Below are 23922 nucleotides of genomic sequence, written 5' to 3' on the forward strand. Positions count from 1 at the left end.
AGCAGTGTATTTCACCTGGATTCACCTGGTCAGTCTATGTCATGGAACGAGCCGGTGTTCTTAATGTTTTGTACACTCAGTGTATATTGTTTGGGATCCCATGCTGAATGTCCGTGACTGACAAGCGCCCGATTGGCCTGAAGCACATCTGCCTTTGATCTGTGCACGATCTCTGCTTGTTATGATTTTACTCTCTCGCCACCCCCCCAAAAAATGGAATTCTCTTTGAAAGCTGCCCTCTAATTGCAAACGCCGGCATAACATTGAAAAAAACTAAACATGGAGAGTCCGCTGCCAATTCTGTCTGAGGCTGGTGTGCTCTATTATTTTCTCTCCTATTCAACGTATAGTATGACTGTGTATAGTAAATATTGTATAGTCTCATCATAAAATAGGATGGAGGTCAACCCTCTCCTAGTCTCATTCACCAGTCGGCACTCTCTCTGTTGGTAGCAATTCGCCTGGGAAATAACGCACAGACACACACTACCGAGGACCAGGTATGTGTGTCCACTTGACTGTTAGCGCAGCCTGCGTTTCATTCAGTGTCATTCGTCACAGAACAGGTGTAGTTCTTCTGAGGAGACAGAGAACGGCAAGGCGGACGGCCTGGGAGGGCAGCGCTCCAATAAACAGGTCATTATGCAACTTCCAGACCCACTAGACCACCAGACTGTCTACTAGGTCATTATGCAGCTCCTAAACCACCAGACTGTCTACTAGGTCATTATGCAGCTCCTAGACCACCAGACTGTCTACTAGGTCATTATGCAGCTCCTAGACCACCAGACTGTCTACTAGGTCATTATGCAGCTCCTAAACCACCAGACTGTCTACTAGGTCATTATGCAGCTCCTAGACCACCAGACTGTCTACTAGGTCATTATGCAGCTCCTAGACCACCAGACTGTCTACTAGGTCATTATGCAGCTCCAAGACCCACTAGACCACCAGACTGTCCACTAGGTCATTATGCAGCTCCCAGACCCACTAGACCACCAGACTGTCTACTAGGTTATTATGCAGCTCCTAGACCACCAGACTGTCTACTAGGTCATTATGTAGCTCCCAGACCACCAGACTGTCTACTAGGTCATTATGCAGCTCCCAGACCCGCTAGACCACCAGACTATCTACTAGGTCATTATGCAGCTCCCAGACCCACTAGACCACTAGACTGTCTACTAGGTCATTATGCAGCTCCTAGACCACCAGACTGTCTACTAGGTCATTATGTAGCTCCCAGACCACCAGACTGTCTACTAGGTCATTATGTAGCTCCCAGACCACCAGACTGTCTACTAGGTCATTATGTAGCTCCCAGACCACCAGAATGTCTACTAGGTCATTATGTAGCTCCCAGACCACCAGACTGTCTACTAGGTCATGATGCAGCTCCCAGACCCACTAGACTGTCCACTAGGTCATTATGTAGCTCCCAGGCCACCAGACTGTCTACTAGGTCATTATGCAGCTCCCAGACCCGCTAGACCACCAGACTGTCTTCTATGTCATTATGCAGCTCCCAGACCACCAGACTGTCTACTAGGTCATTATGCAGCTCCCAGACCCACTAGACCACTAGACTGTCTACTAGGTCATTATGCAGCTCCTAGACCACCAGACTGTCTACTAGGTCATTATGTAGCTCCCAGACCACCAGACTGTCTACTAGGTCATTATGTAGCTCCCAGACCACCAGAATGTCTACTAGGTCATTATGTAGCTCCCAGACCACCAGACTGTCTACTAGGTCATGATGCAGCTCCCAGACCCACTAGACCACCAGACTGTCCCACTAGGTCATTATGTAGCTCCTAGACCACCAGACTGTCTACTAGGTCATGATGCAGCTCTCAGACCCACTAGACCACCAGACTGTCCACTAGGTCATTATGTAGCTCCCAGGCCACCAGACTGTCTACTAGGTCATTATGCAGCTCCCAGGCCCACTAGGCCACCCGACTGTCTTCTATGTCATTATGCAGCTCCCAGGCCACCAGACTGTCTACTAGGTCATTATGCAGCTCCCAGGCCCACTAGGCCACCCGACTGTCTTCTATGTCATTATGCAGCTCCCAGACCCGCTAGACCACCAGACTGTCTACTAGGTCATTATGCAGCTCCCAGGCCCACTAGGCCACCAGACTGTCTTCTATGTCATTATGCAGCTCCCAGGCCACCAGACTGTCTACTAGGTCATTATGTAGCTCCCAGACCACCAGAATGTCTACTAGGTCATTATGTAGCTCCCAGACCACCAGACTGTCTACTAGGTCATTATGCAGCTCCTAGACCACCAGACTGTCTACTAGGTCATTATGCAGCTCCTAGACCACCAGACTGTCTACTAGGTTATTATGCAGCTCCTAGACCACCAGACTGTCTACTAGGTCATTATGTAGCTCCCAGACCACCAGACTGTCTACTAGGTCATTATGCAGCTCCCAGACCCACTAGACCACCAGACTGTCTACTAGGTCATGATGCAGCTCCAATACCCACTATACCACCAGACTGTCTACTAGGTCATGATGCAGCTCCCAGACCCACTAGACCACCAGACTGTCTACTAGGTCATTATGCAGCTCCCAGACCCACTAGACCACCAGACTGTCTACTAGGTCATTATGCAGCTCCCAGGCCACCAGACTGTCTACTAGGTCATTATGCAGCTCCCAGGCCCACTAGGCCACCAGACTGTCTTCTATGTCATTATGCAGCTCCCAGACCACCAGACTGTCTACTAGGTCATTATGCAGCTCCCAGACCCACTAGACCACCAGACTGTCTACTAGGTCATTATGCAGCTCCGAGACCCACTAGGCCACCAGACTGTCTACTATGTCATTATGCAGCTCCCAGACCACCAGACTGTCTACTAGGTCATTATACAGCTCCCATACCCACTAGACCACCAGACTGTCTACTAGGTCATTATGCAGCTCCCAGACCCACTAGACCACCAGACTGTCTACTAGGTCATTATACAGCTCCCAGACCCACTAGACCACCAGACTGTCTACTAGGTCATTATGCAGCTCCCAGACCCACTAGACCACCAGACTGTCTACTAGGTCATTATACAGCTCCCATACCCACTAGACCACCAGACTGTCTACTAGGTCATTATGCAGCTCCCAGACCCACTAGACCACCAGACTGTCTACTAGGTCATTATACAGCTCCCAGACCCACTAGACCACCAGACTGTCTACTAGGTCATTATGCAGCTCCCAGACCCACTAGACCACCAGACTGTCTACTAGGTCATTATGCAGCTCCCAGACCACAAGACTGTCTACTAGGTCATTATGCAGCTCCCAGACCATCAGACTGTCTACTAGGTCATTATACAGCTCCCAGACCACCAGACTGTCTACTAGGTCATTATGCAGCTCCCAGACCACCAGACTGTCTACTAGGTCATTATGCAGCTCCCAGACCACCAGACTGTCTACTAGGTCATTATGCAGCTCCCAGACCACCAGACTGTCTACTAGGTCATTATGCAGCTCCCAGACCACCAGACTGTCTACTAGGTCATTATGCAGCTCCCAGGCCCACTAGATCACCAGACTGTCTACTAGGTCTGACTGTGCTGGATTGGCTGCCTATACTCGGAGAGAGCGTGGAATGGAATTACCTTTGCGCGGCTGGCCGAGAAAACATTGCCTCCAAGAATTCAACAACAATTAACTATCAATCAGAGCTCACCTCCAGCAGGCTTGTGGGAAAAGCGTATGCCTGCCGGATTAATGCAGTAATACAACACACACGTTTAGACACGCATATGCATGTACACAGACCACGCCAGTACACATGAACTTATCCATTTATTTATTACTGCAATTCTCACCCCTCCCCTTTTGCTCACACAACTGATTAATTGCGCTAAGACGCAACTTCAGCACAACACGGCTTGGACAGGCTGGAGGGAATAAAGGAGGGGGGAGGTTGGTTAGAGAGCGAGAGAGAAGGGAGTCCCACAGCTTTTTACAGATCTCTTGTATATCTGTGTTGACAGCTCTGGTGAGGCTGTCATACTGAACAGCAGACTGAAGACTTGCAGATCCAACAACAATGAGATAATCAGACAAGAACAAGTTTGTTGTGTGTTTCTGTTCTTACCTTGGGTAGCAATGTAGTGATTTGGCCTGTGGTAGCCCTGAAATCCGAAAGAGAGAGCGAGAAAGAGAAACAAATTAAAATTTTCAGCACACAGATGTCAGTATTGAACAAACAAAAGAATACAGTACAATGGGCATATTTGTTTACTTGAGTCAAGAAGCGAAACATGCTGCGGTGAAAACATATTTTTTGTCTTAAATTACTAAATAATTCAAACCAAGTAGAAAGAAAAGGTTGATTTGGATTCCGTTTGAAAATACGTGCAAAAGCTCGTCTTCTAAGATAATGACAGCAACATGACAGCAACCACTCTAACATCCTGTCAGCAGCATTTCTCCTTCTCGAAGAATTCCTGCGCTCGGTTCACTTAAAGTGCACTGACAGCATATTTTCGATGGATAATACAGTCTGTCGATTGTGAACACGCACACGGCTGCGTTATTCTTCTGCTGTGTGGCTCTTATCTTCGGAATAGGCTCAATCTCAGAGGGATTACTCTAATCCCCTCAAATTTCATTTGTCGAGCATCTTGTATCCTAGCGAGGCCTACTATACACGGTGGGAAGCTAAATGTTGGCGTAAAGAGTCGTTCCCACCCGCCACAAAGTCTGACCTATTGTCTTCACCTGGTCCAGCCCTTATCCACGCCATATTCCCTTTACCTCAACTGTAATTAACATGGAATAGAATTGGCCTGAATCAAACAGGGACACCTCATCCCTCTACTCTGATATGCTGGGCTCTCTGTCTCTCTGGGCTCTGATAGGCTGGGCTCCCTGAGACTTGTTTATCCTCTTGCTCTACATACTATCGAGGAGTTCCCACCGTGGGATCACACGTGGCGATGAATATCAACTATGGCTATAGAGTTAGTTAGAGAGAGGCTATTAGGAGAAGGGTTCATTGGCTGGTCACGCATTCTATGTGATCATCATGTTGGAAGAAAGGTTTAGACTTCTGTTCTGACCTTCTGAAATTCCACTTAATTGGGACCTGTTAGGTCTGTGCCTGGGAGACGAGCAGCACTCACACAGATGCTGCTGAGTTCACTGACTGAATGCACCACACACACAGCCAACTGCTATGGTCGTTGTCATGCCAATGACCAAAGGAGTTGGTGAGACAGCACTACAGAAACAGGCTAGAGAAACACTGGGAGGGAGCAGAAACCCAGACAGACAGTCTGCAGGGAAAGGAGAGGGCAGGTGCAGCGGAGGGAGGTAGTGTACAGATGTCTTCATGTCCGTGTCACCACGAGTCCTCTGGGGTCAAGCTGTAATTAGCTACATTAGGTAACCTTGCAGAGCAGTAAGACGCGGAATGCTAATTCAACACATACGACTGGACACACGAGTGTGCTGCCAAACACGCGCGCACATGCGCACACACAAACACAGTCAAATTGTATTCATGGAATGTTTTAATGAGTACTGTAAGGTTGATGCTTATGATTCTCTGTGAGAGGAACATTGCATTATCATAGGAGGTTTTGAAACGCAAAATGTCTATAAAGTTAATGGGCCTCTCATATAGGCCTCTCACCTCTCATATAATATCCTTCAGAATCACCTAGTTGCTATCAAGAACTATGCAAACAGTGAAACAAATCCAGATGCCAGACTAAACCATATCCATTTAGAGTGCTGTCTAACGCGTACCAACTCCGGTCTTGACAACGAGAGCGGACGCTTTCATAATTATCTCTTTATCAATCTCTGAGCACCTGAACACAATGTCTCTGACATGAAGACGCCATGTGGGTGTGTGGAAATTATTTACAGGCCCTTTCATTTCGAGAGATAGCGACTTGTTCCACCTACGCTGCAAATTTACACTAATTTACACTGGCCTTTGAAGAGGAGAGAGCTAAGTATGCTAATGTGGCTAATGACATGTGAAAGCAAAGCTTGGCGTGGAGGTAGAGGGGGAGATGAGGAGTGAGATGAGTGAAGCGAGGAGGAGACAAGGGAGGTAAGTATACGCAGGGGGAGGTTGGTTGGCGTGGGTGGCACCATGCCAGCTGGTTGATGGGAGAGGAAAATAACATTGACTGTCAACAGCAATAGCCAGGAGGGTAAACAAGGAGTGGGCTTCTAGTGGTAAACGGTCACCCGGGAAACAAACTAATGGCCCTACAGTATGTACTGGACGTGGACAGACTGTATCCAGAACATAGAGATGGACAGTGTTCTAGTTCTAATTCCATAGTCCGGACTGGATATACAGGACACATGGCGGTCAAAGGCAGCTCTGTTTACGCCACAGCATAGATGGACATTTGGCTCACATTTGTGATGAATGTGTGTGTGCGTGCATGTGAGAGACAGTTGTGGAAATCTCCAGAGTGTGTCACTGACCATCTCTTCTTTCTTCTCTTGTTATCTCTGCTGTGTCTCTCACGTTCAACAAAAAAGATGACTCCATTTTGTTTTACTTCTACATAAATCAGAAAATGTAATTTTGATAAACGTTTCCCCCAAAGAACTTTGAAGGAAACACCTTTTGGTAGAATAGGATTGAAATCGATGTTGTACAATCAGCTTCCACACAACAGCCTCTTGCATGGCCACCGGATAGTTCACAATCACAGTTAGTACAGAAGCTTATCGTTTTTGGACACAATGACAGATTCATTGAAGTCTCACAAAGGCTTTTTCTCAATTTCACACACCCGGCGTGACCGCTGACCTGTGGCACAAGCAGGGCTTGTGGTGTGTGTGTGTGTTTACCGGGACCCTGCTGTTTGTTTCTGTTTGACAGTCCATGACCCAACGTGTGGGCTCTTTTTACATCTGAGGCTCAAAACAAATCGAATGCAAACTTGCTGACGGGCCATCTGGATCAATGCCCCATCCCTCTCGCTCTCAAAAATATAAAAACGCAACATGCAACAATTTCAAAGATTTTACTGAGTTACAGGTCATATAAGGAAATCTGTCAAATTAAAAAACTGCATTAGGCTCTCATCTCTGGACTTCACATGACTAGGAATACAGACATGCATCTGTTGGTCACAGATACCTTTTAATAAAAGGTAGGGTGTGGATCAGAAAACCAGTCAGTGTAAGGTGTGACCACCATTTGCTTCATGCAGTGCGACACAACTCCTTCGCATAGAGTTGATCAGACTGTTGATTGTGGCCTGTGGAATCCCACTCCTCTTCAATGGCTGTGCAAAGTTGCTGGATATTGTCAGGAACTGGAACACGCTGTCTTACATGTTGATCCAGAGCATCCCAAACATGCTCAATGGGTGACTTGTCTGTTGAGTATGCAGGCCATGGAAGAACTGGGACATTTTCACCTTCCAGGAATTGTGTACAGATCCATGCGACATCCTGAAACATGAGGTGATGGTGGCAGATGAATGGCATGACAATGCAATTGTGTTTGCTGTGTGTAGCTTATGCCTGCCCATGGCCATATCCCCATCGCCACCATGGGGCACTCTGTTCACAACATTGACATCAGCAAACCGCTCGCCCACACAACATCACACACGGTCTCATCTGCCCGGTACAGTTGAAACCAGCATTCATCCGTGAAGATCGCACTTCTCCAGAGTGCCAGTGGCCATCGAAGGTGAGCATCTGCCCACTGAAGTCGGTTACGATGCCGAACTGCAGTCAAGTCAAGACCCTGGTGAGGAAAACGAGCACGCAGATGAGCTTACCTGAGACAGTTTGTGCAGAAATTATATGGCTGTGCAAACCCACAGTTTCATCAGCTGTCCATGTGGCTAGTCTAAAACTATTCCGCAGGTGAAGAAGCCGAATATGGAGGTCCTAGGCTGGCGTGGTTACACGTGGTTTGCGGTTGTGAGGCCGGTTGGACATACTGCCAAATTCTTCAAAAACGACGTTGGAGTCGGCTTATGGTAGAGAAATTAACATTAAGTTATCTGGCAACACCTCCAGTGGAAATTCCTGCAGTCAGAACGCCAATTTTACGCTCCCTCAAAACTTGAGACATCTGTGGCATTGTGTTGTGTGACAAACTGGCACATTTTAGAGTGGCCTTTTATTGCCCCCAGCACCTGTGTAATGATTATACTGTTTAATCAGCTTCTTGATATGCAAAAGAGAAAAGCTCACTTACAGGGATGTAAACAAAATCGAGCAGACAATTTGAGAAACAAGCTTTTTGTGCGTATGGAACATTTCTGGGATCTTTTATTTTAGCTCATGAAATATGGGACCAACACTTTACATGTTGCGTTTATAGTTTTTTTCAAATGAAATTGGGGTCTGAAATTATTCAGACACCTTGACTTTTTCACTTATTTGTTACGTTACAGCCTTATTCTAAAATGGATTCGTTTTTTCATCATCAATCTACACACAAAAAGTGTGTGTGTGTGTGTGGTTGTGTGTGTATATATATATAGTACCAGTCAAAAGTTTGGACACGCCTACTTATTCAAGGGTTTTTCTTTATTTTGACATTTTTCTACATTGTAGAATAATAGTGAAGACATCAAAACTATGAAATAACACATATGTAGTAACCAAAAAAGTGTTAAACAAATCAAAATATATTTTAGATTCTTCAAAGTAGCCACACTTTGCCTTGATGACAGCTTTGCACATTCTTGGCATTCTCTCATCCAGCTTCACCTGGAATGCTTTTCCAACAGTCTTGTAGGAGTTTCCACATATGCTGAGCACTTTTTGGCTGCTGTTCCTTCACTCTGTGATCAAACTCATCCCAAACCATCTCAATTGGGTTAAGCTCAGGTAATTGTGAAGGCCAAGTCATCTGATGGAGCACTCCATCACTCGCCTTCTTGGTCAAATAGCCCTTACACAGCCTGGGTCATTATCCTGTTAAAAAACAAATGATAGTCCCACTAAGCACAAACCAGATGGGATGGCGTATCGCTGCAGAATGCTGTGGTAGCCATGCTGGTTAAGTGTGCTTTGAATTCTAAATAAATCGCAGAAAGTGTCACCAGCAAAGCACCATCACACCACCTCCTCCATGCTTCACGGTGAGAACCACACATGCGGAGATCATCCTTTCACCTGCTCTGCGTCTCACAAAGACACGGAGGTTGAAACCATAAAGCTCAAATTTGGACTAATCAGACCAAAGGACAGATTTCCACCAGTCTAATGTCCATTGCTCGTGTTTCTTTGCCCAAGCAAGTCTCTTCTTATTATTGGTGTCCTTTAGTAGTGGTTTCTTTGCAACAATTCAACCATGAATGTCTGATTCACACAGTCTCCTCTGAACAGTTGATAATGAGATATGTCTGTTACTTGAACTCTGTGAAGCATTTATTTGCATTTATCTGCAATTTCTGAGGCTGGTAACTCTAATGAACTTATCCTCTGCTGCAGAGGTAACTCTGGGTCTTCCTTTCCTGTGGCGGTCCTCATGAGAGCCAGTTTCATCATAGTGCTTGATGGTTTTTGTGCACTTGAAGAAACTTTCAAAGTTCTCTTTGCTTACTTGAGCTGTTCTTGACATAATACGGACTTGGTCTTTTACCAAATAGGGCTATCATATGTATACCACCCCTACCTTGTCACAACACAACTGATTTGCTCAAATGCATTAAGGCACACAACTTAACAAGGCACACCTTGAATTGAATTGCATTCCAGGTGAAGCTGGTTGAGAGAATGCCAAGAGTGTTCAATGCTGTAATCAAGGCAAAGGGTGGCTACTTTGAAGAATCTCAAATATAAAATATATTTTGATTTGTTTAACACTTTTTTGGTTACTACATGATTCCATATGTGTTATTTCATAGCTTTGATGTCTTCACTATTATTCTGCAATGAAGAAAACAGTAAAAATAAAGATAAATCCCAGAATGAGTAGGTGTGTCTAAACTTCTGAATGGTGTGCGGGAAGAGGAGGAGAGCGGGTAGGAGGATTGTGGATTTAAGCAGGAGCCTGATCATCATCTCATTCCATCTGAGAGCTATGCGTGTGCACAGACACACGCTGGCTGACCTTTATGTCTAAGCCCAGGCTGGTGTTGTACTTACATCCACGTAATTTGCATTAATGTAATCGGAGCTCTGCTCTCCCTCGATAGCCTGCAGCCGGACGCGGGAGTGATCATCTGGATAAAGACAGGACAGAGAGAAAGAAAAAACAAGAGAGGACGAGAAAACAAGGCCCCATTAGTAATATTGATGAGACAGAGAGGAAAACACTGGTCGGCTATCCCTGTGGAGGAGAGTGTCCACCGAGTTTAAGGTCATCAACTCCTGCACATACTGCAAAACTACCTAGCCACTGTGCTGGTGTCTAACATATGCCCCCTAGAACAAAGCCTTTCCTGGGTTAATAAGTTGATTTAGACCCTATTCATTTGGATACCAGTCAACAATTATGTGTAAGATAACTATGCTGTTCAGTTGTTCAGTTACAGTTTTCAGTTATGGTTTCATCTTAGTTGTTGTTGGGATTCAAAGTGATGGATCTGGGCACAGTAAGAGCCCGTATCACCAGTTAGGTGCAGAGAAGTTTGGGCAGTCAACTACTGTGATGTGTGACTCTACTTAATGAAATTCATCGCATGACAGAGCTCTGTTATGAAACAAGTGTCTCTCCATTAGTCATAACGATTCATTATGACTGATAGGAGAACGATCTTCTCTGATCTCCTTCTTTCTCTCCCATTGCACAGAGGAGATGCTAACGTACTCTGAATGATTTATTCACTAATTATTATAACCGGCAGAAAACTGTCAGTCCCCCCCAATGTGCCCTGCTGCTCATTGGTTGTCGCGCCATGTGCAGCACTGCAATTGGTCGGTTGCTCATTTGCAGGGACAGGAAGTGTCAGGAATCTTATTGCAATGGAAATAACTGGGGCGATCACCTCATCACTGATGGGGTGGGGTGTGTGTGTGTATCGGAGTAGGCCGATGGGGAAAAAAGAAATGTGTGAAATGGTTCTGTAGAGAAAGATGGAACCCTAGGCCATGTCAAGGCTCATTTTCATAATTGCCAAGTCAATTAGGACTGCCTGTGTTGTATCCGCATGCACATTCAACGTCGTTTGGAATGAGGATCACAGCTTCAAGACACATTTTTTATATGATCCTAACTATATGTTGCTTTACAATAACAGACAATACATCAATGACGTTTTTCACAATAATGTTCACAAATCGATATCTAACCATTAGGGGATTGAATGACAACAACAAATACTGGTGACATATCATTTGTACCCACATGCAATGATGTTTCCGTATCGGTTCTTCATCCTGTTCTCGTCTTTCTTGGCAGAGTCCCATGGTGCAGACTGTCCTTCAAAGAAGCTCTGTGGAGAGAAAAAAAGAGAAAGAGAGAGAGAGATTGTAAATACAACCTATATTTATGTTTATTTTCCCTTTCATACTTCAACTACTTGCACATCATTACAATACTGTATATAGACATATGACATTTGAAATGTCTATTTTTTTGTGAGTCTAATGTTTACTGTTAATTTCAATGTTTTCCCTTTTGTTTATTATCTATTTCACTTGCTTTGGCAATGTAAACATGTGTTTCCCATGCCAATAAAGCCCCTTAAATTGAATTGAGAGAGAGAAAGAAAGAGAGGACACGAAAGGTCCAAAGGGTTAGGAGGTCAGCTCTTTAAATGACAACCCAGCGGTAGATCCTGTCGGGTCAAAAGAGGAGACACATTATTAAAAATAGAGATATATATCCACATCATTATTAGACATGAAAGGAGGCAGGAAAACAGCCTTCTGGGAACCTTTTCAGAAAAGGTGCCCATTACGCTGGTGCTGTAAGCCAATCAGAATCTTCCTCACCGAGGTAGAACATCAGTCCAGCACAAACTGTACCAACATACTCCTCTAAAGGACTAGTTCCCCCGAAAAATAACATGAGATGAAATAGAATAAAAACAACCGCATACAGACACAGAGCTGATAAAACCCTACTCTGCCCGAGCAGAGCACCTCATGAAAAATGTATCATATTAGTTTTTTGCCATTCGGATCTCGCACCGGGACACGCAATTAGGACTAATTATGAAAATAAACTTCAGCACTGGAGTGGTGCTGGTGAGGCAGCTGCCTGCTGCCTCTTCCCCCGTAAGTTAATGTCTATTCCAGCTTCCTGCTGCCTCTTCCCCTGTAAGTTAATGTCTCTTCCAGCTGCCTGCTGCCTCTTCCCCCTGTAAGTTAATGTCTCCTCCAGCTGCCTCTTCCCCCTGTAAGTTAATGTCTCTTCCAGCTGCCTGCTGCCTCTTCCCCCTGTAAGTTAATGTCTCCTCCATCTGCCTCTCCCCCTGTAAGTTAATGTCTCCTCCAGCTGCCTCTTCCCCTGTAAGTTAATGTCTCCTCCAGCTGCCTCTTCCCCTGTAAGTTAATGTCTCCTCCAGCTGCCTCTTCCCCTGTAAGTTAATGTCTCCTCCATCTGCCTCTTCCCCTGTAAGTTAATGTCTCCTCCATCTGCCTCTCCCCCTGTAAGTTAATGTCTCCTCCAGCTGCCTCTTCCCCTGTAAGTTAATGTCTCCTCCATCTGCCTCTTCCCCTGTAAGTTAATGTCTCCTCCAGCTGCCTCTTCCCCTGTAAGTTAATGTCTCCTCCATCTGCCTCTCCCCCTGTAAGTTAATGTCTCCACCAGCTGCCTCTTCCCCGGTAAGTTAATGTCTCCTCCATCTGCCTCTCCCCCTGTAAGTTAATGTCTCCTCCAGCTGCCTCTTCCCCTGTAAGTTAATGTCTCCTCCATCTGCCTCTCCCCCTGTAAGTTAATGTCTCCTCCAGCTCCCTCTTCCCCTGTAAGTTAATGTCTCCTCCATCTGCCTCTTCCCCTGTAAGTTAATGTCTCCTCCAGCTGCCTCTTCCCCCTGTAAGTTAATGTCTCCTCCAGCTTCCTCTTCCCCTGTAAGTTAATGTCTCCTCCAGCTGCCTCTTCCCCCTGTAAGTTAATGTCTCCTCCAGCTGCCTCTTCCCCCTGTAAGTTAATGTCTCCTCTAGCTGCCTCTTCCCCTGTAAGTTAATGTCTCCTCCAGCTGCCTCTTCCCCTGTAAGTTAATGTCTCCTCCAGCTGCCTCTTCCCCCTGTAAGTTAATGTCTCCTCTAGCTGCCTCTTCCCCTGTAAGTTAATGTCTCCTCCAGCTGCCTCTTCCCCTGTAAGTTAATGTCTCCTCCAGCTGCCCCTTCCCCTGTAAGTAAATGTCTCCTCCATCTGCCTCTCCCCCTGTAAGTTAATGTCTCCTCCAGCTGCCTCTTCCCCTGTAAGTTAATGTCTCCTCCAGCTGCCTCTTCCCCTGTAAGTTAATGTCTCCTCCATCTGCCTCTTCCCCTGTAAGTTAATGTCTCCTCCAGCTGCCTCTCCCCCTGTAAGTTAATGTCTCCTCCATCTGCCTCTTCCCCTGTAAGTTAATGTCTCCTCCATCTGCCTCTTCCCCTGTAAGTTAATGTCTCCTCCATCTGCCTCTCCCCCTGTAAGTTAATGTCTCCTCCAGCTGCCTCTTCCCCTGTAAGTTAATGTCTCCTCCATCTGCCTCTCCCCCTGTAAGTTAATGTCTCCACCAGCTGCCTCTTCCCCTGTAAGTTAATGTCTCCTCCATCTGCCTCTCCCCCTGTAAGTTAATGTCTCCTCCAGCTGCCTCTTCCCCTGTAAGTTAATGTCTCCTCCATCTGCCTCTCCCCCTGTAAGTTAGTGTCTCCTCCAGCTGCCTCTTCCCCTGTAAGTTAATGTCTCCTCCAGCTGCCTCTTCCCCCTGTAAGTTAATGTCTCCTCTAGCTGCCTCTTCCCCTGTAAGTTAATGTCTCCTCCAGCTGCCTCTTCCCCTGTAAGTTAATGTCTCCTCCAGCTGCCCCTTCCCCTGTAAGTAAATGTCTCCTCCATCTGCCTCTCCCCCTGTAAGTTAATGTCTCCTCCAGCTGCCTCTTCCCCTGTAAGTTAATGTCTCCTCCATCTGCCTCTCCCCCTGTAAGTTAATGTCTCCTCCAGCTGCCTCTTCCCCTGTAAGTTAATGTCTACTCCATCTGCCTCTTCCCCTGTAAGTTAATGTCTCCTCCATCTGCCTCTTCCCCTGTAAGTTAATGTCTCCTCCAGCTGCCTCTTCCCCCTGTAAGTTAATGTCTCCTCCAGCTGCCTCTTCCCCCTGTAAGTTAATGTCTCCTCCAGCTGCCTCTTCCCCTGTAAGTTAATGTCTCCTCCAGCTGCCTCTTCCCCCTGTAAGTTAATGTCTCCTCTAGCTGCCTCTTCCCCTGTAAGTTAATGTCTCCTCCAGCTGCCTCTTCCCCTGTAAGTTAATGTCTCCTCCAGCTGCCTCTTCCCCCTGTAAGTTAATGTCTCCTCCAGCTGCCTCTTCCCCCTGTAAGTTAATGTCTCCTCCAGCTGCCTCTTCCCCTGTAAGTTAGTGTCTCCTCCAGCTGCCTCTTCCCCTGTAAGTTAATGTCTCCTCCAGCTGCCTCTTCCCCTGTAAGTTAATGTCTCCTCTAGCTGCCTCTTCCCCCTGTAAGTTAATGTCTCCTCTAGCTGCCTCTTCCCCTGTAAGTTAATGTCTCCTCCAGCTGCCTCTTCCCCTGTAAGTTAATGTCTCCTCCAGCTGCCTCTTCCCCTGTAAGTTAATGTCTCCTCCAGCTGCCTCTTCCCCTGTAAGTTAATGTCTCCTCCAGCTGCCTCTTCCCCCTGTAAGTTAATGTCTCTTCCAGCTGCCTTTTCCCCCTGTAAGTTAATGTCTCCTCCAGCTGCCTCTTCCCCTGTAAGTTAATGTCTCCTCCAGCTGCCTCTTCCTTCTGTAAGTTAATGTCTCCTCCAGCTGCCTCTTCCCCCTGTAAGTTAATGTCTCCTCCAGCTGCCTCTTCCTCCTGTAAGTTAATGTCTCCTCCAGCTGCCTGCTGCCACTCCAACGAGTTTCAAGAATGTATAAATAGATCATAATGATGCATTGTTACTTAGCCGTATCCATCCAACGTTCCTTCCGATACCTCTCTCTCAGCCCCATCAGACAACTGATCTGATTAGCTCTGATTGCCTGCAGTGGAGCCTCTTTTGGCCAAGGAAGCCGCTTGCTCCCCCCATATCTCTCCCTCGCACGCTTGTTCCCCTCAATGATAAAATGACACAGAACTCGTTCAGAGGACAAGAAGCCTTGATCAGTGCTGCAAGTGGATAATGGCAAGCAGCCTGGTCCCCATGGCGAGGAGCCCCACTCTCACTGATGTCGTCGTCGTCGTCGTCCCCCTCCCTGCCCGCCCACACCACTGAGTGCCAGACGTAATGAGAGAAATGGCACTTCCATTCGATATCAAATAACAAAATTTACATTTGTGGTATTTTCTGTGACTGCCTAAGGTGGGAAAATATGCCACTTCTTAACAGTCATCAATGACAGAAATCAGTCTTTGGCAAGGCTTACATGGCTGTTTGAGTAAATGAGGAATGAGGGAGAAATCAGAGAGGAGGAACCAAGTTTTTATTTTCCTGAAGACGTCTTTGAACAAGAGAATCAGGTATACACGCTGTGACGTCACCTTGAAACGAGCTTAAAATACTAGCATTATCACATGACCTTTTACCGGCCACATTGGGTACGGGGAGAAACGTGCCGTCGCAGGCCTTGTAAACCGCCACTACAAGTGACACTTTGAAGGGCAGGCCGTATTTGAATGCAGATTGCTTTTTCTCTCTTCGAATGTCTCAGAATTGGATGCAGTAAAGAGACATTAAACACAGTTTAACACATATTGACAACGGTGAGGCACTTAGTCTTCTTCCTCTGTTTTCTCTCCATTTCTCCTCTCTAGATTTTGAGTTTCAAAGTGGCGCTGGTTTGTTATTCATCACTGCCGTGTATCTTTCAAGACAGCTGTCTTTTCATGTGCAGGAAGTGACACAGAGCAGCCATGGCGAGCGAGGCAACCTGGGGAGGAGAGGAGTGATAGAATGACTGACGAGCACCTTTCTTTACGCTCAGCTTCCTCTCTCTCTCTCCCCCCGGGGAGAAGAGGAGTGATAGAATGACTGACGAGCACCTTTCTTTACGCTCATCTCTCTCTCGCTCCCTCCCGCTCTTTCTCAACTGTGTTATAATGAGATCCGTGGTCCGACACTGGCCCGCAGTGGGGGGAGGGGCGAGAGAAGAACGTTGCCGCAAACTACTTTAGACACGCGTCAAACTTCAGGGGTGAGCGGTGTCAGAGGAAAAAAAAGAGCTTCAAGAATAAATCATTTCACATTGTCAAAATAGTTTGGGGAGAGTTAGAGAACACAAAAAAGTATTAAGTGACGTGAAATGCACCAACGCTGGAAGGTGTTCAACTATTCATATTTGTACTTTATAATTTTTTCATGTTCAGGTGTAATATTGGATCTCTAGTTTAGAGAAATAATATATTTTGCAACAATGTCTACTGTGTTTGCAAGATTTCTATGCTAATGTACAGATCAAGGGAAAACACAAAACTGGGTTTCAAGAAATGTTAAGAGTCTACAACATGCTTTTTCTGAGCCTGATAATCACCCAAACATTGGCTGCTAATGAAAAAAGGTCTAGTTAAATATAAAAGGTATAATATTGAATTATTAACATCCATAGCAGCCTTGCAGCAAGATGTGGGGGAATTACAAGTCAAACAGTTAGGAGGCAGCCCCAGGCCTCATCTAACCCCATTGGCACTATCATACTAATTCTCCATTGGCCAGGTTTTCCCACCACCTGCCAGTAAGCCTTAACGTGATTGGTGGAAAACAAGTAATGAATTCAAAGCCCTGCATACTTTTCCCTCTCAAACTTTTTCAAAGCATCACAGGTGATTTTCATTGAAGTAGACCTACTGAGATGAGATCTATGGTCCGCTCTCACGGGCCCGAATCCAAACAAAAGTGCTCTCTTATCCCAAATCCTATCCAAAACAAGCGAGTGAACAAACAGTGTGGAAGCCATTGTTCCCGCGGCTCAAAGGAGCTTCTGAATGGCTGTTGATGTTCAGTCTCTCACTCAGGTGCGACACCAACCCCTTTTGATTCTAAAACCCCCTTGTGATTTCACCCTCAACGCTACTGACTACAGGGCCACGGAGACTCTGAAAACACTCCTCAGAGGCACCAAACGTGGTAGGGCCTTAGACAAAGCTTCAGCAGCAAAACAGCTCCACTGCGTTTTTACCCCACACAACGCTTCTCAAGTGTTTACCAGTAGGCAGCAAAATCTGGCATAAACACAAAGGCACATTTCGGCAATTAACATAATGCTTGGAAGATGCTGCCCGTATGAAGCCAATCTGAGGAGAGAAACAGTGTGTTATGATGACATGAAAGGTAAACCGAGTTGGTTGTTGAACAGTGTGTTACATAGTAAGATGGTGTAGTGGTTAAGGAGGTGGATATGAGGGAGGAAAAGTAAGGGCCATTCATGAATAACGATCACAGCAAAAGCCAAATATTAATGGCTGATTTAGGTACAAAGTAGGTTGATCTCAGGAACTCAATTGGTTTCAACTAAATATGATCTGCAAGTCTTAATATTTGGTTTTTGAATGCAACATACCATACCAAGAGGGCAAGCTGGAGCAGTTACAGCCTTTCATGAGTAAACATTTCAAATGGCTTCTGACTACATTATCATCAAAACAAATCAAATGTGTTTTTTGCCTTTGAAGAAGAGGCAGGCCTGAACTGGAGCCCCTTTACTGTGTGTCTGGGATGAATGCGGAGTGTGTTTTGTCTACAAACACTTCCATTAGATGGGACCTCTGGTACGTGCTGTTGTGTCGACTGAACGCCACTCATTTCACTGCTCTTTGATTCTCACTGGCCACAGGGGATTCATTTGGAACAGATTTTTCCCCCTAGTATTTTATGGTTTGTAGGCCTATTTAAATGCATGTTTTTGGACACAGACAATCAAATCAAATGTTATTTGTCACATGCGTCGAATACAACAGGTGTGGACCTTACCGTGAAATGCTTACATACAAGCCCTTAACCAACAATGCAATTTTCAGAAAAATAAGAGTTAAGAAAAATATTTACTAAATAAACTAAAGAAAAAATGAAAGAGCAACAATAAAATACAAGTAGCGAAGCTATATACAGGGGGTACCGGCACCGAGTCAATGTGTGGGGGTACAGGTTAGTCGAGGTAATTGAGGTAATATGTACATGTAGGTAGGGGTAAAGTGACTATACATTGATAATAGATAATAAACAGTGTACAAAAAAAGGGGGGGGGGGGGGGGGGGGTCAATGCAAATAGTCTGGGTAGCCATTGGAACAGCAGGTATCAAAGAAAGAATTATGATCAATATCGTAGGACCCAACTCAACAAGATAGGAGCTATAGGTTGTATGCTAGCTGCATCTAGGGCTTCTACAATACTACGACAAAGCAACGATCTAAAAACATATTTCACAATCAAACCAAAAAGGTGACTCGCTTACCTTGTTTATCTTTCCCATAGACAAAGTTATGGAATAACAAGAAGCATGGAATCGGGGGAGAGATTAGAATTGATCAGTTTAGTTTGGTGCTCGGCTCGTCATGTCTAGACCATTTACACCTAAGACAGTGGTAGCAGGAAAAGAAAAGAGAACGACGTCTCTAACTTTTAGAGGCGTTGCAAATAGAAAGATAGAAAATGTAAAAAAAACAGTGAAGTGAAGCACTTTCAGATGGAGGGGTGGAGGGGGGGGCATAAATTATTCCACACTCAATTTTTTTTCCCGACTGGCAATACTGTATTATTGCACTAGTAGCCTAAGCCTTCCATCCATATCCATAATGAATTGAGCCCTGAGGGTAGCACCAAACCACAGGGCCCGGGTATTGGAACTTGAATTATTGATTTGATTCCTGTGTCGTTTATTGTGTAAGTAGTGGGTATAGCAAAGTAAAGGATAAGATGGGAGGGGGGTTGGTGGATAGTTCATTACAGGTAAATACCCTATGTTGAAAAAGGTAGAAACTCCCTTGTGATGGGTTGGAAGGTGAGCGAGGTAGCTTGTGTATACTGTATGTACACACACAAACAAATATGTGCATTCAAGCACACTTCCACTCCCACACACGAAACACCACAATCACACACTATGTGCTGAGTGGCGAGGGAATAAGACACTGCTGTGACATTCGTTAGGTTTGTCATCAGCTTCTGGAGAAAAGCACTGTTCACATCTAGTTCGTTCACTATACAGACTCTAGGCATCGCTGGCAGCTCGCAATGGTCTCAGCCGTTAACACAAAGTCACAGTCTCAGAAATCCCCCCTTAAGTGTGTGTGTGTGTGTTTATTGAATGTGCGTGTGTGTGTGTGTGTTTATTGAGTGTGTGTGTGTTTATTGAGTGTGTGTATGCATTTATTGATTGTGTATGTGTGTGCGTGGTGTAGGATTTTCAAGATTTAGAAGGCAAATTTTCAAACCAGGGCGGTTTAGTGTTGCTAAACTAAATGGATGGTGTCCACGAGGCAGTAAGATCTAAGCAGTGTAGCGTGCAGTCAACAAACTGCAGGAGCCCAAACACTAAGCCAGAGAAATTCAGTGGTGACACAAACATTGGAACAGGAGGAGTGTGTGGACACAGAACTAGTGTATTTTGTGCACTAATTGCTCATGACAAGTTCATTCACAAAGACCAAAAGTGCAACTCCATGCAGAAACGTCTAACAAACAAGTTATCTAAACACTAAAGAAAATAGAAGGAAAGCAACAAAGCAGGAAAGAAGGCAAGCATTAAAAGCAACAAACCAGGAAAGAAGGCAAGCATTAAAAGCAACAAACCAGGAAAAAAGGCAAGCATTAAAAGCAACAAACCAGGAAAGAAGGCAAGCATTAAAAGCAACAAACCAGGAAAGAAGGCAAGCATTAAAAGCAACAAACCAGGAAAGAAGGCAAGCATTAAAAGCAACAAACCAGGAAAAAAGGCAAGCATTAAAAGCAACAAACCAGGAAAAAAGGCAAGCATTAAAAGCAACAAACCAGGAAAAAAGGCAAGCATTAAAAGCAACAAACCAGGAAAGAAGGCAAGCATTAAAAGCAACAAACCAGGAAAGGCAAGCATTAAAAGCAACAAACCAGGAAAAAAGGCAAGCATTAAAAGCAACAAACCAGGAAAGAAGGCAAGCATTAAAAGCAACAAACCAGGAAAGAAGGCAAGCATTAAAAGCAACAAACCAGGAAAAAAGGCAAGCATTAAAAGCAACAAACCAGGAAAGAAGGCAAGCATTAAAAGCAACAAACCAGGAAAAAAGGCAAGCATTAAAAGCAACAAACCAGGAAAGAAGGCAAGCATTAAAAGCAACAAACCAGGAAAAAAGGCAAGCATTAAAAGCAACAAACCAGGAAAGAAGGCAAGCATTAAAAGCAACAAACCAGGAAAAAAGGCAAGCATTAAAAGCAACAAAGAAACACAAAAAATAAGAAAAACGAAATAAAATAAAGACAAACAGGGACCTGTGTGCTTGGTTTGCTTCAGAGTGAGGGAGTCTACAAAGACAGACTGGTGACGTAGAGTACGTGTATACTGGACATGGTGGTTTGTAAAAGAACACTGTGGTATGTGGGGACACTGTGGTATGTGGGGACACTGTGGTATGTGGGGACACTGTGGTATGTGGGGACACTGTGTGCATGTGGGGACACTGTGTGCATGTGGGGACACTGTGTGCATGTGGGGACACTGTGTGCATGTGGGGACACTGTGTGCATGTGGGGACACTGTGTGCATGTGGGGACACTGTGTGCATGTGGGGACACTGTGTGCATGTGGGGACACTGTGTGCATGTGGGGACACTGTGTGCCATGTGAGAGAGGACAGGGGGGACACTACACTAGTCAGACAGGCAGGTAGTTGGGGCTCTCACCTCATACTCCTCCTTAAAGCCGTAGCCCTCGGCACACTTCATCTGGGTGATGTGCTGGAGCAGGTCGGCCACGCGGATGGCCGGGTGGAGCTGACCGGTCTGGTAGGGAGGAACATCCGCCACCTCCCTCTTCTTCTTATAGGAGTGGCTGTGGGACTGGACCAGACTACTGGTGTCACTGGTCATGGTGTGGTTCTCATCTGGAAACACAGAGGAAGGACGAGGACACACAAACACACACACACTGGTCAGGACTGGAGTGCTGCACAACCCCGTACAGACAGAGGATAGGAAACACTGTTGACATTATAATGGATGAATACAAGGTCACAATATAAAGTTATTCAATGACAAAACATGAAATGAAAAGGAGTTACTTAGAAACCTACGTTGTGCTCAACTAGTTATTACAGTGCTGTAAAACGTGGTGAAGACAACATAATGGATATTGTATTATAACACTATGTTTCAATAGATGACGGTGCCCAGTATCTCTATTTACATCTATTCTCTATGATGAGGGGAAAGAGCTGGCTTTATTTCTATTGACGCTAGAATAGCCCTCAGTTCTGATAACGCTAGCTTGTGGCTAACTTCTCAATAAAATCTTTTCTATCCGCAGAATTTGACCAATGGCAAAATAAGGTTGCACAAATGATGGAATGGCGGCGGTGAATGGATGACGTGGGTGCACGATCAAATGAAGTGGCTACCTTGGTCGGTAACTACGTCTAACGGGAAATCGTAACACAAAATGTCAGAGGCGTGAGACCCCCCATTCAACAAAGGGGGGTGGGGGTTGTGTGTGTGGGGGGGGGTATGTCACATAGTCCACATATGCATGAGGCCACACTGTCCACGGGTGGAGTCAGACCGCCATGCTAGCTAATAGCTTCACAGTGGGAAGGGGGGCGTGAGATGCGCTAACACAAGTGCATGCGTGGCAACAAGATGGGAGAGCAGCCCCCAAGGCAAGCCCCTTTTCAATAGCATGAGGCGCACACACACATCTCCTCACCCCAGAGAAAACAGGGCAGACTGGCAACTTACCATTAATGGGCACTTTATTAGAGGACATAACAGGTTAAATGTGAAGAAGAAAAGAAGAGAAAGGAAACAGTGTATAAGCAACAATATAAAGTTTAGGCATGAGCACCTGCACAGTTTTAATTTTCTCTAGCTCTTTCTAGGCACCAACATTTTTATGCCATTCCGGGAGTCCTGATCAAAGCAACTATTCAGTTCAATTGGACACCTCTCAGAAAGCTAGATTTGGGACACTTTAGTTGGGGTTGCGTTAATTTGGTTGGAATCACCTAGAATTTGCCATTTTAACGTAATCAATGCTGATAATTACATGATAAAGAACCAACACATTTTGTTTACTTAATAACATTTTCATTTGACATTTGCCAAATCAGTTTAACTAACTTAACTTGACCTATATTGTCAAAGCAAGAATAATCCTGCAGCAACAGGATTTGAACCTTTAGTCCATAATGTTGCTTGATCTGGCCAAAAGTAGGCTACATGAAAAGTGTAATACTCTTAATATAACCGTTTGGTAGTGTGGGTTTTTAGTGAATTTATGTAAATTTATGAAAATTCTCAGCAACAAAAGAGTGATCAAATTAAGATCCTACATCTGTGGTAAATCATCTCCCGATCACGTTTGAAAACCTCTCTAGAAAACAAGTGAAACCACTAGCTTGCCCTTTTCTGAGGTACTGTAAACGGTGGATGTGAACTATTGGGACTTGCCTGGGGAATCATCTAGAAAATCACTCATGACATGCTTGCTTGAGACACTGTTGTGCTTTTTAGCTCTGTCTACTACCCTAAAGTGTGTAAATCTGGTTTTAAAAAAATACATTTTACTGTATGTTGATATTTTAAATGTCTACAGGTGGTGTGTGTATGTTGTCTAATGTACCTGGCTGCACAACAAACAACCTACCAAGACAAAGTTATTGAAACTGCAAGTTTCTCTAAATGAAAGGGTTGGAACTGACAATTATTGTTCTGAAGGATTTGACATGTTTCGACTAGGCAATAGTTACATTGGCAAAAGTGGATAATTCCTTAGCTTTGCCCGAGAGCTTTCCAATGTTTGCCACTTCTCTATATGGTCATTGCTATGGCGATGGGAACTTCTTTCTGCTATGGCGATGGGAACTTCTTTCTGCTATGGCGATGGGAACTTCTTTCTGCTATGGCGATGGGAACTTCTTTCTGCTATGGCGATGGGAACTTCTTTCTGCTATGGCTATGGAAACTTCTTTCTGCTATGGCTATGGGAACTTCTTTCTGCTATGGCTATGGGAACTTCTTTCTGCTATGGCTATGGGAACTTCTTTCTGCTATGGCGATGGGAACTTCTTTCTGCTATGGCGATGGGAACTTCTTTCTGCTATGGCGATGGGAACTTCTTTCTGCTATGGCGATGGGAACTTCTTTCTGCTATGGCGATGGGAACTTCTTTCTGCTATGGCGATGGGAACTTCTTTCTGCTATGGCGATGGGAACTTCTTTCTGCTCTGGCGATGGGAACTTCTTTCTGCTCTGGCGATGGGAACTTCTTTCTGCTCTGGCGATGGGAACTTCTTTCTGCTCTGGCGATGGGAACTACTTTCTGCTCTGGCGATGGGAACTTCTTTCTGCTCTGGCGATGGGAACGTCTTTCTGCTCTGGCGATGGGAACTTCTTTCTGCTATGGCGATGGGAACTTCTTTCTGCTATGGCGATGGGAACTACTTTCTGCTATGGCGATGGGAACTTCTTTCTGCTATGGCTATGGGAACTTCTTTCTGCTATGGCTATGGGAACTTCTTTCTGCTATGGCGATGGGAACTTCTTTCTGCTATGGCGATGGGAACTTCTTTCTGCTATGGCGATGGGAACTTCTTTCTGCTATGGCGATGGGAACTTCTTTCTGCTATGGCGATGGGGACTTCTTTCTGCTATGGCGATGGGGACTTCTTTCTGCTATG

General features: G+C 45.2%; 1 protein-coding gene across 2 annotated transcripts in view; it reads right to left on the reverse strand.

Moving 5' to 3' along the window:
• Positions 1–23922, reverse strand: part of LOC120051029 (receptor-type tyrosine-protein phosphatase mu-like) — a 315310-nt gene that overhangs the window by 37491 nt on the left and 253897 nt on the right. For both annotated transcript variants that reach the window (XM_038997620.1, XM_038997619.1), the window contains 4 exons: positions 20933–21132; positions 11332–11419; positions 10131–10207; positions 4132–4168 (listed from right to left, as the gene is read on the reverse strand). In XM_038997620.1, coding sequence (XP_038853548.1) covers positions 4132–4168; positions 10131–10207; positions 11332–11419; positions 20933–21132 — 402 coding nt within the window. The remainder of the gene's footprint in view (positions 1–4131; positions 4169–10130; positions 10208–11331; positions 11420–20932; positions 21133–23922) is intronic.

The sequence above is a fragment of the Salvelinus namaycush genome, chromosome 7, assembly GCF_016432855.1.
Source record: "Salvelinus namaycush isolate Seneca chromosome 7, SaNama_1.0, whole genome shotgun sequence".
NCBI classification, from domain to species: domain Eukaryota; kingdom Metazoa; phylum Chordata; class Actinopteri; order Salmoniformes; family Salmonidae; genus Salvelinus; species Salvelinus namaycush.